General features: G+C 35.9%; 1 protein-coding gene across 2 annotated transcripts in view; it reads left to right on the top strand.

The window, feature by feature from the left end:
* HNF4G (hepatocyte nuclear factor 4 gamma) overlaps window positions 1-2,695 on the top strand; it is a 57,105-nt gene extending 54,410 nt beyond the window's left edge. For both annotated transcript variants that reach the window (XM_021550537.1, XM_077786600.1), the window contains exons 7-10: window positions 859-1,011; window positions 1,185-1,421; window positions 1,896-2,018; window positions 2,422-2,695. In XM_021550537.1, coding sequence (XP_021406212.1) covers window positions 859-1,011; window positions 1,185-1,421; window positions 1,896-2,018; window positions 2,422-2,540 — 632 coding nt within the window. In that variant the 3' untranslated portion in view covers window positions 2,541-2,695. The remainder of the gene's footprint in view (window positions 1-858; window positions 1,012-1,184; window positions 1,422-1,895; window positions 2,019-2,421) is intronic.
* The last annotated feature ends 9,777 nt before the right edge of the window (window positions 2,696-12,472 follow it).

The raw sequence follows: 12,472 nt of genomic DNA, 5'->3' as shown, positions 1-12,472 counted from the left end.
AGAAACTAAGAAAAAATAAATTTGCAATTTTATTTGGATTAGTAACAAGATAAAAGGAAAAAAAAATGATAAAATAATAGTAAGAAAATTATGTATCATAAGCATCAGCAGATATACCAAAAGAAGAAACAATTTGAGGTTTCAAGGCTTGGTTTTGATACTTGGAGGCAGATATCTGTTTTTTGAGTAATTTTGACATAGATCGCTTGTGATATAATTATCAGTTTTTCTTTCAAAAAACTGCATGGTGACTTCTGAAAGCTCCATGATATTCCTAGTATTCTACAGAAAGTGAATTAAGATACCATCATGGAGACCTCCAAAATTGATATTTTTTTAAAAAACCCAAAACCCAAAAAACTCTAGGTAAAATTATTTCTTAACTGAAAATTTTACTATGCTACTAAATTTTATTAGGAACAACAGAAACATCCTTTAGAAAAAAAAGTGTCTCCTCTTGCCTATTGTCAAATCCTTGCCATTCAGTTGGGATATATTATTTTAATCAGGGAAGAAGACATTTTAAGATCAATACTTTGGTATATTTATCTGTTATTTAAACATAAAGGTCTACTTGCTTCACACTAGTACCTTCAAATACCAACCTTGGTCCTGTGGACTAATCAGTAACTGCACGTTGGCATACTTATATGTGCAGAGTATTTACTGGGGGACAGCTATAATTTGCACTTATATACTCTGCAAAGAAAAGTTGTGTGTGATGTAAGGGAGAGTTACTACTTTAAAAAATTAACTTGATCAAGCAATATGAAATATACTTTTGGAAACTGGCTTCATCTAGTACATTACATCAAAATGTTTCTATTAATTAATATGTTGATATTCTTTCTCTCTAAGGCAACAATTACATAATTCATCGCAACAGCACTGAAATGGAGATCTGCCGAGTGGCAAATCGGATTCTGGATGAATTAGTTCGTCCCTTCCAGGAAATTCAAATAGATGACAATGAATATGCTTGCTTGAAAGCAATTGTGTTTTTTGATCCAGGTATTTTTACAAAAGTATCTCTCAATTATTTTACATGTGATTTTATTGAAAGTTTTTTATTTAGCATCTGTTCATGTTATCTAGCTGCATGGAAAACAATAAAATGAAAAACAGTAAGATACTCCTCCCAAATCGTAATATGCCTTGACTTTAAGTTTTTGTCCTTTTTTAAGATGCAAAAGGTTTGAGTAATCCATTGAAGATTAAGAATATGCGATTCCAAGTCCAAATCAGTTTAGAGGATTATATTAATGACCGTCAGTATGACTCCAGAGGAAGATTTGGAGAACTTCTTCTTCTACTGCCTACACTCCAAAGCATCACTTGGCAAATGATTGAGCAGATACAATTGGTTAAATTATTTGGAATTGTTAAAATTGACAGTTTGCTTCAGGAAATGTTACTGGGAGGTAAGCTAGCAATTTGTTAAATTTACCATCTAGTATTATGTTGAATTTAGCATGTTGGGATGTTGAGGGAATCCTGATCTAAGCTAGAACTCTTCACTGTCTGAGTTTTGTGTTTTGTATTTGTTAGGTAAAGCCTTCTTGTCTTGGCCGTTCATGTTGTTAACTTAGTCTTATAACAACAGATTTTGTATGTACTTCTCAGTAACTACTAGGTTGTCCTACAATTTCATAGGCAGATGAAAGAATCCTTAGAAATGTTTCATGAAACACACTGTTATTGCAGTCAAAACAGTGAAAATAAACACAGTGTTTAATATTCTTGAAGTCTGCTTAAATTGTTTAATGAATACCCAGAGGCAATTATTCAAATTGCCAATCAAAATATTTACTCTGTGGAAATGTAATAACTGAAGTATAACTCACTGGCAACAACGTGCTCGTTTGCATTGATATATGCTCATGCTATTTTTGCAGGTACTTCTAATGATGCCAGTCATCTGCATCATCCAGTGCATCCTCACTTAGCCCAAGATCCATTAACTGGCCAAACTGTCCTCATAAGTTCAATGTCTGCTCCTGTACATGCGGAACAGATATGTAAGTAATTGCAAGTTAGCATTCTGTCATAACACTTCACTGTTTCATTTCATAATATTAATTAGCATGGTGGCCTGTCAGTGTTCATAGAGCTATTTCATCATCATACTTAAATTAAAATAATTGTTCATTAAAAATGTATGCCTATAAATAGTGTTAAGTAATAAACTTTGACCTGAATTTAATTTAAAAATTCAGCTCCATTCTGATATATCATTGTTTTTACATGCACAGTCTTTAATAAACTAAAAATTTGATCATTAAAATATCCTGTTTCCCTAGCATGTCGAGACACTCTCTTTCCCAAGTATGCAACAGGACTCCCTTTCAGTGCAGTAGTGTATATATGTAGAGTAGACCAGACTATAAAAATATATAATTATTTCTATGGGTTTTTTTTCAGCAACTCCAGAAACTCCATTACCTTCCCCTCCACAAGGCTCTGGACAAGAATACAAAATGTCTGCAAATCAAGCTTCAGTCATTGCACAACAATCTATTTTGAAACAAAAACCATTGTGATATTTTTATCTCTGTCTCATCCTTTCTTCATTCCCTTCCTTCCCTTCCTTCTATTCCTTTTCATGCACTAGATAAATTGGTAGAAGACTTGCACATTTAAAATCTCAGGTTGATAAAGGAAATTATTTCCTCAGCAGCCACTACTAAGTGGATGCTTCTTAAAACACCTCATGATTTGGAAAGTAATGCTGTTCTGACTACTGCATACAACTGTAACTGTGGACGCTGCAGTCTGACAGATATGTATAGAAGTAGATATTATTTTTAGATCTTATAAATGCACAGATTCATATTTTTATTTCCTGTTTTAGTTGTCTTAATATTTTTGTTTTAGATGTGTATATAATTTTTTTCATTGTAATGAAACTGCTTAGTGCTTGTTTAGCTGTGAATTGTAGATATGAAAAAGTGGGTTATTCAGGCAAAAGCCGAGATTCCACTAATAATAGAATATTAGGCTACCAAAAAAGCACATGAATTGAAAAAAAAGGAAAACATAGTGGACAGAAAACCCCAAATCCTGATTTAAAAGGACCATCTCTTTCAAGTAAAATTTCAACAAAAGCATTGAATCCTCCCTGCTTAACAGTTTGTATGAAGCAGAAGGCCTGCCTGGGTGAATATGCTTGAGGACTTCTTAAAATCTATATATAGAACATATATAGATATTATGTCTATATATAGTCAATTGGCCAGTGCTGAAGCATTTATATTGATAAGTACTTAGAACAAGGACTGGTAGGCTTTTTGGTCTGGACTAACTAGTACTTTCCCAAAATATTTATGAGCACACTTTGGGAATTAGGCCAGTCTAGGGACACTTTTCACCAGGTTCTTTGAACACTTCCCTTCTCTTTAAGAGTACAGAGAGTATCACAGAACCCCAGAATAAACTGAGTTGGAAGGGACCCACAAAGATCATCAAGTCCAACTCCTGGCCTTGCATAGCACGATCCCCCAAGGGTTGTCCAAATGCTTCAGGGTTTTCTGTGACCACTTCCCTGGAGAGCCTGTTCCAGTGTCCAACCACCCTCTGGGTGAAGAACCTTTTCCTACTATCCAACCGAAACCTCCCCACACAACTTCAGGCCATTCCCTTGAGTCCTGTCTCTGTCAGCACAGAGAAGAGATCAGTGCCTGCTCCTCCTCTTGCCCTCACAAGGAAGTTTTAGACTGCAATGAGGTGTAACTTGGGCCATGTTATTTGACCTCAGGGCAAGAGGACACTTTGTGATGTTTGGTTTACTAGTGTAAGAGTAGCCATTGTGTTTATTTGTCTGACTGGGTGGTAAATGCATGTTTCAGCAATCAGTAAAATTCACCCACTGAAAAGTTGTAATTAATGTAGTAGTTCTGTGTTTGGGGAGTTATGACTTACTAATTGCAGTGCCTGAGTTCAGCTCCAGGTGTTCCTGGTTTGAGCCATGGTATTTCAAGCCAGAAGGCAGCCAGAAGACAGCACACCCTCTCAATTCACATACTCATCCTCTCAATGTCTAAGTTTTCAGAAGCATGCAATGACTTGCTTTTCTGTGATAAGCCCCTTTCTCCACCTCTTCCTCCCCTTCCAGTCTGGGGATCAAACCTTGACTAGGCTTTGTGTCTGGAGTCCATAACAACCCATCTGGATTTGGACTCTCTGTGAATTTGCACAAAGTGAACCTTGTGACACATGCTCACTTGGGGCATTTATACTACTCAGTTACAATTTGTGAAAGTAATCTTTTATGATATATGAAGTGATATGTTGTTCATACGATACTAGCATCATAAGAAAATTGCCACTTCACATATTGTATTTATTCCAGACAGCAATGATTTAATACTTTAAAGCAGACTTTCTACCAGAAGATATGTAAGAGAGAAACACACAAAAAAGAGATAATAATATATTGCAGTTTGCAAAGAGAAAACATAGTGGAGTCAGAAATTCTTCAAGGTGAGATGTTGATCATTCTGAATCAGACACCTTCATTAATCACAGCATCCAGAGATGGTGCAGTGCCACCCTTGGCTTGTAAAAGTTGCTCAAACAATCCAGAATGATTCTTCAAATACATTTTTGTAGGCAGGAAATGCAACACAGTAAATGCTGAACTGACCTGAACATTCAAAAGGCTTTAATGAGAATGCACCTACCACCATGTAGACACTGTGTTTCTTTGTAATTTTAAAGTAGTTGCTTTTGTAAAGACTGTATACAGTAGCTATTAATGTTTGCCTTTCGCTTTTGAGATCCTTTTCCTTTTTGCTGTTTACTGTTTGGTTTTTTTTTAATGCATTGCTCTTTTTACAAGTTCCTTTTAATATGAGTTTTTATGATAGAATAAGGTACTGAGGTTTTGCCATTAACTTTAAGGGTATCCAGACTCTGCTTTTTTTACAAGTTGCCCACCAATGCTTTACAGTGATACACAAAGGTAGAACAAGTGTGAGAGATACTGAGCAGCCAAAAAGTTTACTGATTTGGTTCAGATTTGTGTACTTATCGTAGAAAGAGTGTTGGACTCTAGGTGGATCCGCATGAATTTACTGTGTCAGATAAATGAAGTCAACTATATGAACATGGCAGTATTGGTCTGACTAAAAACATATAATTGGAAATAAAGATCAGTCCCCAGGCTGGCCACCCTTGCCTTATATAAAAGATGTGCATAATACCTTACTTTATTTTTCACGGTGAACTTTAAATATCAAGTGTACAATAAAATGTTGTCACACACTGCCAAAATGTACTGGAGGAAAAATATACTTTAGTATTTTGTCTGACAAAAAGCTGTTGTCTATTTTGTACAATATATTACATTTTTGAATAAGAACACCACTGTAATTTATTGGGAAAAGCTGATTTATTTTATAAATGCAACATTATTTTTGTAAACTTAATTATGAAAAATCAGAAATTATTAGTGCTGTTAAATATTAAATTATAATGAAATGTAACTTTATATGTTTGAACTCTGATACCAAGTTTTTGTATTGAGCATTTGGAATTGAAATGGTTGCTGGAAATATTTCAAATGGACTGTTTTTCATCAAAGCTCAATAAAGAAATATGAATGATCCAAATGACATATTTGCCTTTTAGTATTTTTTTTTTTACTATTTACATAAACAATGAGAGTGGTTTATATTCCTTACACAATGAATAAGTATATAACTAACATGCTTTCATCTCTACAGTGTTCACAGCATCACAGAATGGCTGAGGTTGGAAGGGACCTCTGGAGGTCATCTAATCCAACCCCCTCTGCTCAAGCAGGATATTGAAATCATATGAAAGAATCTGATGGTGACATTTTAGTTGATTCTTCTGTAACATGGCAAAGTATTACATAGCTATGGTCTTCAGTTTTTACTTCTGACTCAGAACAGAACTGAAGCACATGCTTAATTCCATCTGTGTTTAAAATTAACCATATGTTCAACAGTCTGGTTTTTTTGGACAGGGATAACTTAAGAAATCACTGCCTTTGCTCCAGTGCATTGTTATTTAGAAAAATTTAGGTGCAATTTGATAGAGATATTGTAAACTTTAGAATTACTCTTTACAATATTTTTTTTTTTTAGATAACCAGTATTTCCTCTGTCTTGGAAATTATGTTCAGTTGGATGTCTCTTTACTAGATTTTGGGTTTTTTTTGTTTTGATTTCTTTTTTTTGTTAGTAGTAATAATACAATGATTTGGGCTGCTTACTTTTGCTGAAATGGGCTCTACTCTGGAGTGCAGAACTACAGGGAAAAGCTGCCATGGAGACTCCATTTTGAATGCTGGAGATCTTCTGGTGCTTCTGAGGAACTTTAATCAATGGCTGATTATTTTACATGCAGGAAACCTGTACTTATGAATGATGACTGGGGTGTAGGAGGTTTATGATTTTAGGGAACTAAAAGAGATTTTTTTTTCTCAGCCTACAATGAAAGAAATATGGAAACTCCCTTTCAATTCTATGCTGTGAAGTGCTGACAGAGTATTTTTCAAGATTTTAATAAATCAGCTTTACAAGTAGCCCCAACAGGTGAATTAGGAGTATTTGTTTTACAGAAAGAGATAGATGAACTAGCTTTCAGTTCTAATCATTATCCAGAATTTCTCCCAACTAAGGAATTCTGAAAGTGAGCAAAGATATTTACTGTGCTCCAGTCATCTTTTGTGACAGGAACTTTAACGTTCACAGAATGTAAGAGAATTTGTTATAATTCTTTGTTTTATTCATATACTTGGAAGTTCTGCTTTTACCTCAAGGGTGTCTGTCAGTCTGTGATGGCCTAACATTTTATTATGTCTTTCAACAGACTATTTCTAGTTGTGTACCACCATTTGTGATATTTATGCTAAAGTATATAATAAAAAAATACTTAGATCCACATTTTAATAAAATTAAAATAATTAATTGGTTTGCAATTAATTTTTACATTTTTATATTTGGCTTGATAAAGATGCATTAGCTTTCTTCTTTCCCTTTATTCTCCCTAGGAATAAACAAGAAATGGAAAAAAAATATTTATCACTAAAATTAGTGTTACAATGGGAGCAATGCAATTGCACTTCTCTTTCTTCTGTTGTTTTTCTAATATGAAGATAGAGGAGATGGTTGACATCAATCACTGCTTTCTTTTGATTCCTTATTTTCTTGTGGAAAATCCAAGTATTTTCATTAATTGAATAGTCTACGTGTAAATAAAAAGCCTTCTATGAAGCCAAAAGCTATATTTGATTGAAGAGGGGATTAAAGGTACTCAATTGCAGGAATATATTTTCAAAAATTTATTTCATAAAAATTAAAAGGTATGCCTGATTTCTAAATGAAAACATAAATATTTCTATTAAAGGGTAAGAAACTTGAAGACATAATCAAATGTAAAGATTCTTCTATAATGACAGTGAAAGAGAACTTACATTTTGTGTCACCAACTATAATAATTTCCTTTTGAATACCACCTAAACAGGATGGGCAAAATCTCATCAAGACATATGCCTAGCCTAACATGTTTTTATGACAATGATCTCTGTTCCTTAATATTGTGGTGGAGCTATGATTGCTACTGATATTATGCAGTTCACCTGAATCAGGTGTTAGTCAAAGATGTCATGTTGATCCTAGATTTACTGATGCTGCTGAGAGGGCAGCTACCTCCTCACAAACAAAGCCTGATGTGACAGCCTCTCCAAGTCACATTGTGGCAGGACACCCTTGCATCAGCACAATCACCCAATGATTTGGGGCCTGACACCACTTCTTCCTTTTGCAAGGGTGAATGTCACCAATGTCTGACATGATGAGGTGAACAGCAGCAAGTGCTGAAGATTTTTCATTTAGCCAGTCTGGTCAAGGGGTAGTTTCATCTAAAGCTTAGCACTCTCCTCTGAGACTAGAGCAGAAAGCCTAGAAATCCAGAGTTTTTAAATGTCTGTGGCTTTGATCTGAATAGCACTGGCTGGTCTTTTTGAGTCTTAGTATAGCCAGAGTTGAACCATTGAGTGTCCTGTGTCTGATTAGGCTCAGTGACATTTTGGGGTCTGGCCTCCTAGCTAACCTCCTTTGCCAGTTTTTTTGGTGGGTTGACCAAACAGACAGCAGTTGCTGTTTCAATTTTAGAATACTGAAGGTCTTCAAGGAAGCATAATCATAAAAAGAGATATGTCCCTGGGACTGAAATTACCTGAACAAGTTAAAGGGGTTAGTGATTGGTTAGAAAAAAATAAGAGTATATAATAAGGCGTTCTTCAGATTTTCAAGGGAATTCTGTGAAAGGAGGAAGGAAAGAAGACACACAGAAATTGGCTAACACTGTTGATTCCACAAGGAGATTAAGAAAACCTCTTTAGGGGAGGTATGAGATTGAGATTTGCTCAATATATTCAGTGTGGTTTGGTGTGTGGTTTAGTGTATCACCTGTAGATTGCGAACTTCATACTCAGAGCAGCTGATTTATTTACAGTTTTTATTTAGCAATTCATAAAATATATCCCATCAGCTTAACATGCCCTCAGGTGCCCACTGGTAGCTTGTTGGCTCTTCACAGGGCAGCTCTACGGGGGGGTCTGGACACATTCTGCATCACAGCTCTGGGACCCGTACTCTAAGTATTACTTAAACACATTCTTTACCAATGGGCTGTAATGCCATGGGAGTGAAACAATGCCCTTCTTGTAGCCCATGGCAGTTCTTGCTGTCACCAATCCCCTTTTATCATCAAGCCTTGTTTCATGTGACACAGCTGAACTTGCCAGTAGTATCACCTGCTGTGACATGCTCTGTTTCATGCTTCTCACAAAGCCAACTGAGACAAGATAAAACTTTGGTTGGGTTCTTAGTTGCATTCAGAGTCAACATTTCACTTTGATACAACTTTGGAGCAAAAACCAAAGTGTTGGATCTGGTGATGTTCTCATCTGTCGCTTTTATGTCAGCCACCCAATATGCAGAGTGTTTGTGTCACCTATTACAATGGCCCTTATTTCCTGTCTTGTTCAAATAAAACAAGTAAATAGGTTGGGTTACAACTGCTCTCTAGTTAAATTAGAATTAATTAACAGAACACAGTTTTGAGATCATATTAAACAGGTTTTTTTTAGTCTATGCATTTTGCAGCTTAAATGAAATGGTGCGGCTCACCATTACGTTTTGATCAGCAGTTTTTTTCTTCCCTGTTTTTTTGACCTCCTCACAATTGAATGAATTTTCATGAATATGACTGCCTAACAAAGCATCCAGTTTTTCAGATGTCTGCCTTTTGTAATTTAAATAATGTAAGCATATGAACATAGAGTTTGAATTAAGAGGCAAAGGCAATCTCACCAAAAGAGTTTATTCAATATATTTCCAACATCATCTATTTCAAGATATAATTAAGATTACCATGGCCCAAGTCTAATTTACTGTGGTTTCCAAAAAGTGGAGGAGATAGCAATTGTAATAGAGGACAAGAATTTTCCATATAAAATTTTTCATTGTCATATTAGATTTTTAATGAGAATTAGTCTTGATCAGAAATGTAATAAAATGGAACAATATTCTAAAATATGCGGACAGATGTACTATAAAATAACAAACTTTATATATTTAATTTATGTACTATGAAGTACACTTTTCTTTTGCAGCATGAACATTAATATCCATTTTTTATCTCAACACCAAAATCACAATTTAACTGTAGCACAATCTGTCCTCTATTGTAATGTGAGATTTTTTGCAGATTGATTAAAATAGCATTGTGTGATTAAACACATAGAGGCAGATATTCTGTCCTTGTGACACTGTGCCTCTTCAGAGATTGACAGCCTGAGGTGCTGCTCATTAACCAACAAATAATTTGAAAATGAAAAGAGGGATGGGGTCCTTCTGGAGGGCAGGAGAGGAATCCCCATCTCCCTGATCATGAAGAAGGAAGTGTTGGAGCTTTCAGCTTTTGACTTTGGAAGGAGACATCTGCTTAAAGAGAAATTTGCACTTTGAAGATAGGGGTAATAGTGGGGAAAAAATCCCTTAAAAAATATAGTGCTTTAAGTCTCCAGGGAACCCAGTTAGAGAGGATAGATTCAAGGTGTATTGATGAGCACAGAAGGGCAGTTAGTCCAGGAAGTAACACAGTACTATTGCCCTTTGCAATGCCTCAGCTTTTGGAGGCATATAAATATGTAAAAGGAAATCTTTCTTTTTTCATGGTCAGAGCAAGCTTGAAGGCACCATGGTGAACAGAGAACCTCTTTAAACAATGAAACTTACATGCAGAAAAAATATTATTTTGATTTGGAAATAATTAAGTTTATTAATTTTTTATACAAGTCAATCTTTCTGGTATTCTGGGTGCTCTTTTCAGACTTTAAATGCTTGGAATTGACTGTGATATGTTAGATGTCATCTTTGTGTTCTGCTTGCTAAGGGGGTGTGGGGCAGTGAATGAAGATATAAAAAGGTCAATAAGAAGCCAAAGCCATGGAAACTCTCAGATCCAAAGATTATCCCTTCTCCAGCACAATAAATAGTCTCATGGAACCTACTTCAACTAAAGCATGTGAATAGAATCATTTCCTCAAATTACTGTCTTCAAACCTAATATAATTTGCTGGTGATATAAGGTTCTTTAGTGTAATAACTATTAATTGCATTGCCCTGTCCTCTCTCTCACCTGAATCTTATCTTTCCCAGAGTAAGAGTCCTTATTTATTTACAGCTTAATTTATATTGAATCTTGTGCCTGAGAATCCTTGAACCCATCAAGCTTACAGCACTTGTGCTGTCACACTGCCAGCCCCATTTCATGAAAATTCAGGCTGAGTTTCCTGGAGCAACCCCCTCTGCCTACTAGAATATCTAGAAAATGCAAAAGAAAGCAGCAAATTTAGAAGGATGCAGAGCACGCTGTCATTTCTGTTACTCACTGCTGCTGAATTCACTACCTGCAGAGTATGACCTCTGAACATGTTAGCGACTGCATGGTTGTTTCTCATGTCACAGGAGACATATGGTGACACAAAGGTCTGTGTGCTGCCACTCATTTTATCTGCAGAAGCCACATCTGGATTGTTATGGGGAGTGTTTGGAAGGATGTAAACAGCACAGCTATTTTATCCCATTCTTTTGTTTATAATGCACAAAAGTATGAGTCATCCTTTGGCTCTTTGCACTTAATTTCATTCATAAATATTGAAGTTGGCATACTAGTAAAAATATAACATTTAAACCTTAGCTGATGCATCTTACTTTTTTCTAACACAGACTTTATTAAAATAGTTTTTTGTCTGTGTTTATCTTCTAATACCACTTGATTTTATTGCAAGATAATTTAAGATTTTAGTCTAAGTTTATGATGTGACTGTGGGAGAATAAAGAAGTATACCAGTATTTCTCTAAATGAGGCATCATGGCAGTCAGAGTGTGTGCTACAATGCTTTAAAGTGGCTCATCTCTGAAGTTCTGTAATTTGGGTGCACTGTGTATTACAGGTTAATCCCCAGTACACACAAACCAATTCACCAATTTAAACCTCATTATTTCCTGTCAGTTTGTTTTAAACTGCAACCACTGCAAGGCCAAAGCTGTGCCTGTTGTCTACTGTCATTTGCTTTATATATGGAGACACTGAGAGTTATTTGTTGACCTTTGAAGTAAAATGTCGAGCTCCTTTAATATTCTTTCATTTCAGATGATGAGGAATACCACTGAGAGTGCTCAGTCAGTCCCACGTGACTCCTGTCCTCCCTGGTAATGAGGCTAAGTGGCACAAGTGACCCCGAATGTTAGGGAGCAGCAGAGTGCCTGCTCCAGGATGTCTATAGGACTACACCCCCTGTATCAGCAAGGGAGTTTCTGCTTCTTTTTCTCTGGAATAAAGGTAGCTCAGCCTCCACTAAAGCTGCTGCTACATTGGAATGATTATTATCCATGCATTGGTCATTTTGTTTCTTTATACATAAAACACTACAGTGCAATATTATGACACAATAATATTATGACACAATACAAAGCATAGTATGATTGCAAGGAAAATTTTACTAAAGACCAGAGTAAGTCTGCCTTACAGTTTGGTCACACTTTGTTGTGTGAGTAAGCCAACCTGAGGAAAAAATAATAGGAGTCCTAGAAATTAAGAGTTATTTGGGTATCATTTACTCTTACAACCTAGTGTACAAACGTACCTGCCTTCTGAACATAAGGTAGAGCTCTTCAGGCTAAGACATTTGAGATAGCATCTAAAAAAACTACTTTGCACTCTGACCTGATCCAACAGAGCACTTGAATAGTGCTTAAATTCAGAGTCATGGCTGACTTCATTGGAGGTGCTGGTAGGAAAGTCGAGCACACTGGGACATGCTGTACCACGTAGGGATAGGCAGTGTGCACCGCGTGCCACCCTGTGGAAAACAAAACACTGCAGTGCTGCATCATAAAAATTATTGCTGCTTCACCCACAGTTGTAAAAACAC

The sequence above is a fragment of the Lonchura striata genome, chromosome 1 (assembly GCF_046129695.1).
Source record: "Lonchura striata isolate bLonStr1 chromosome 1, bLonStr1.mat, whole genome shotgun sequence".
NCBI classification, from domain to species: Eukaryota; Metazoa; Chordata; class Aves; order Passeriformes; family Estrildidae; genus Lonchura; species Lonchura striata.
Note: the sequence above shows the minus strand (reverse complement) of the source record. Positions and strands in the feature narration are given on the sequence as shown.